We start from the raw sequence: 1,266 nt of genomic DNA, 5'->3' as shown, positions 1-1,266 counted from the left end.
TCTCAATAGAAAGCAGTTTAGACTGAATCCAAAAATCGAGTTTTCTATGGAACATGTTTTGATGTTTGATTGGTGAAAATTTCCGTTCTTGAGAGAACAAAAATTACCATACATTCCTGCTCTTGAAAAGTTTGACTGTGTTTTTGAAAAAAAATATGTGTTGCTATTTTTAACCTCAAAAACAAATCTTAGGTAATTGAGTCCTCATTTTTATTATTTTTGACTAAGTTTTGGGTCATTTTTCGGTTTTTCGGCCAAGAAGGGGTTTTTGGTCTTTTTTAACAACTTTTTTCAAGAAGGCATTTTTTGATATTGTTATTATTCTAATAAATAATTGGTTTTCGGCCAGTTAAGTGTTAATAGTAATTTTATTATTAATTACTATTAATAATAATATAAATTATTAATTAAAAATTAAATACAATGAAAAAAACAAAATAAATTTATATTAATTATTTATTGTTAATAATATTAAATTTATTAATATTTAGATTAGCATCCCACTTTTTCTGTTAACTGTGTTTGTATAATAATTTTATCATAAAAAAATTAAATAGTCAAAACTCAAACTTTAATTGTAACAAAAACGAAAATAAAAAAATAAAACAAAATGAGTCGAATCGATGGATATCATATAATGATTGTCTCTTCTTATTTTACAACAATAAAAGATTTTATAACCGTTGAGTTTGTTTGTAAAAAGTACTTTGACAATTTATCCAAATTTCATTACAACCCAATTCCTATTTCAAAACAAACACGAAAGTACTTTTCACGTCTTGAAACACTTCATTTGTATTCATCAAATTCTACAAAACTCAATGGAGAGAATTTTCATTCAATTGTTTTTCATTATCAAGTGACTTTCGATGAACTTTTGAATATAAAAGACCTTTACAAGAATAATTGTATAATAAAAAATGGTGATTTAAAAATTCGAAATAAATTAATTTTTAAAAACATTAACATTATGGCAGATCAAATCATACATATCCCCCAAAAATATTTAAATTGTGTTCGTAGTGTCTCCTGTTGTGATTATCACTTTTCAATTAATTTATTAGAAATTCCAAGTTTTGTGACAAGTTTAAATACTTCTTCTTTTGCATGTAAAACTATTACGAGTGTCAAATTGCCTCAAAATTTGAAAGTTTTGAGAAGTTGGGCATTTTATAATGTTAATCATTTGAAAGAAATTGAAATACCAAAAAGTGTCACTTTTATTGGGAGAAACTGTTTTTGCCATTGCACAAATCTTGTAAAAGC

The 1,266-nt window shown here is 24.7% G+C and overlaps 1 protein-coding gene across 1 annotated transcript; it reads left to right on the top strand.

Moving 5' to 3' along the window:
* Window positions 1-610: 610 nt before the first annotated feature.
* Window positions 611-1,266, top strand: EIN_304760 (hypothetical protein; the record flags this gene model as incomplete). Its single annotated transcript, XM_004256655.1, has 1 exon — window positions 611-1,266. A coding segment is annotated over one exon (656 nt), but the record flags the coding sequence as incomplete, so codon positions are not given.

This window comes from Entamoeba invadens (genome assembly GCF_000330505.1).
Source record: "Entamoeba invadens IP1 unplaced genomic scaffold scaff_1105074726231, whole genome shotgun sequence".
Taxonomy (NCBI): Eukaryota; Evosea; order Mastigamoebida; family Endamoebidae; genus Entamoeba; species Entamoeba invadens.
The sequence above is the reverse complement of the archived record's forward strand: the minus strand, read 5'-3'. Positions and strand labels throughout refer to the sequence as shown.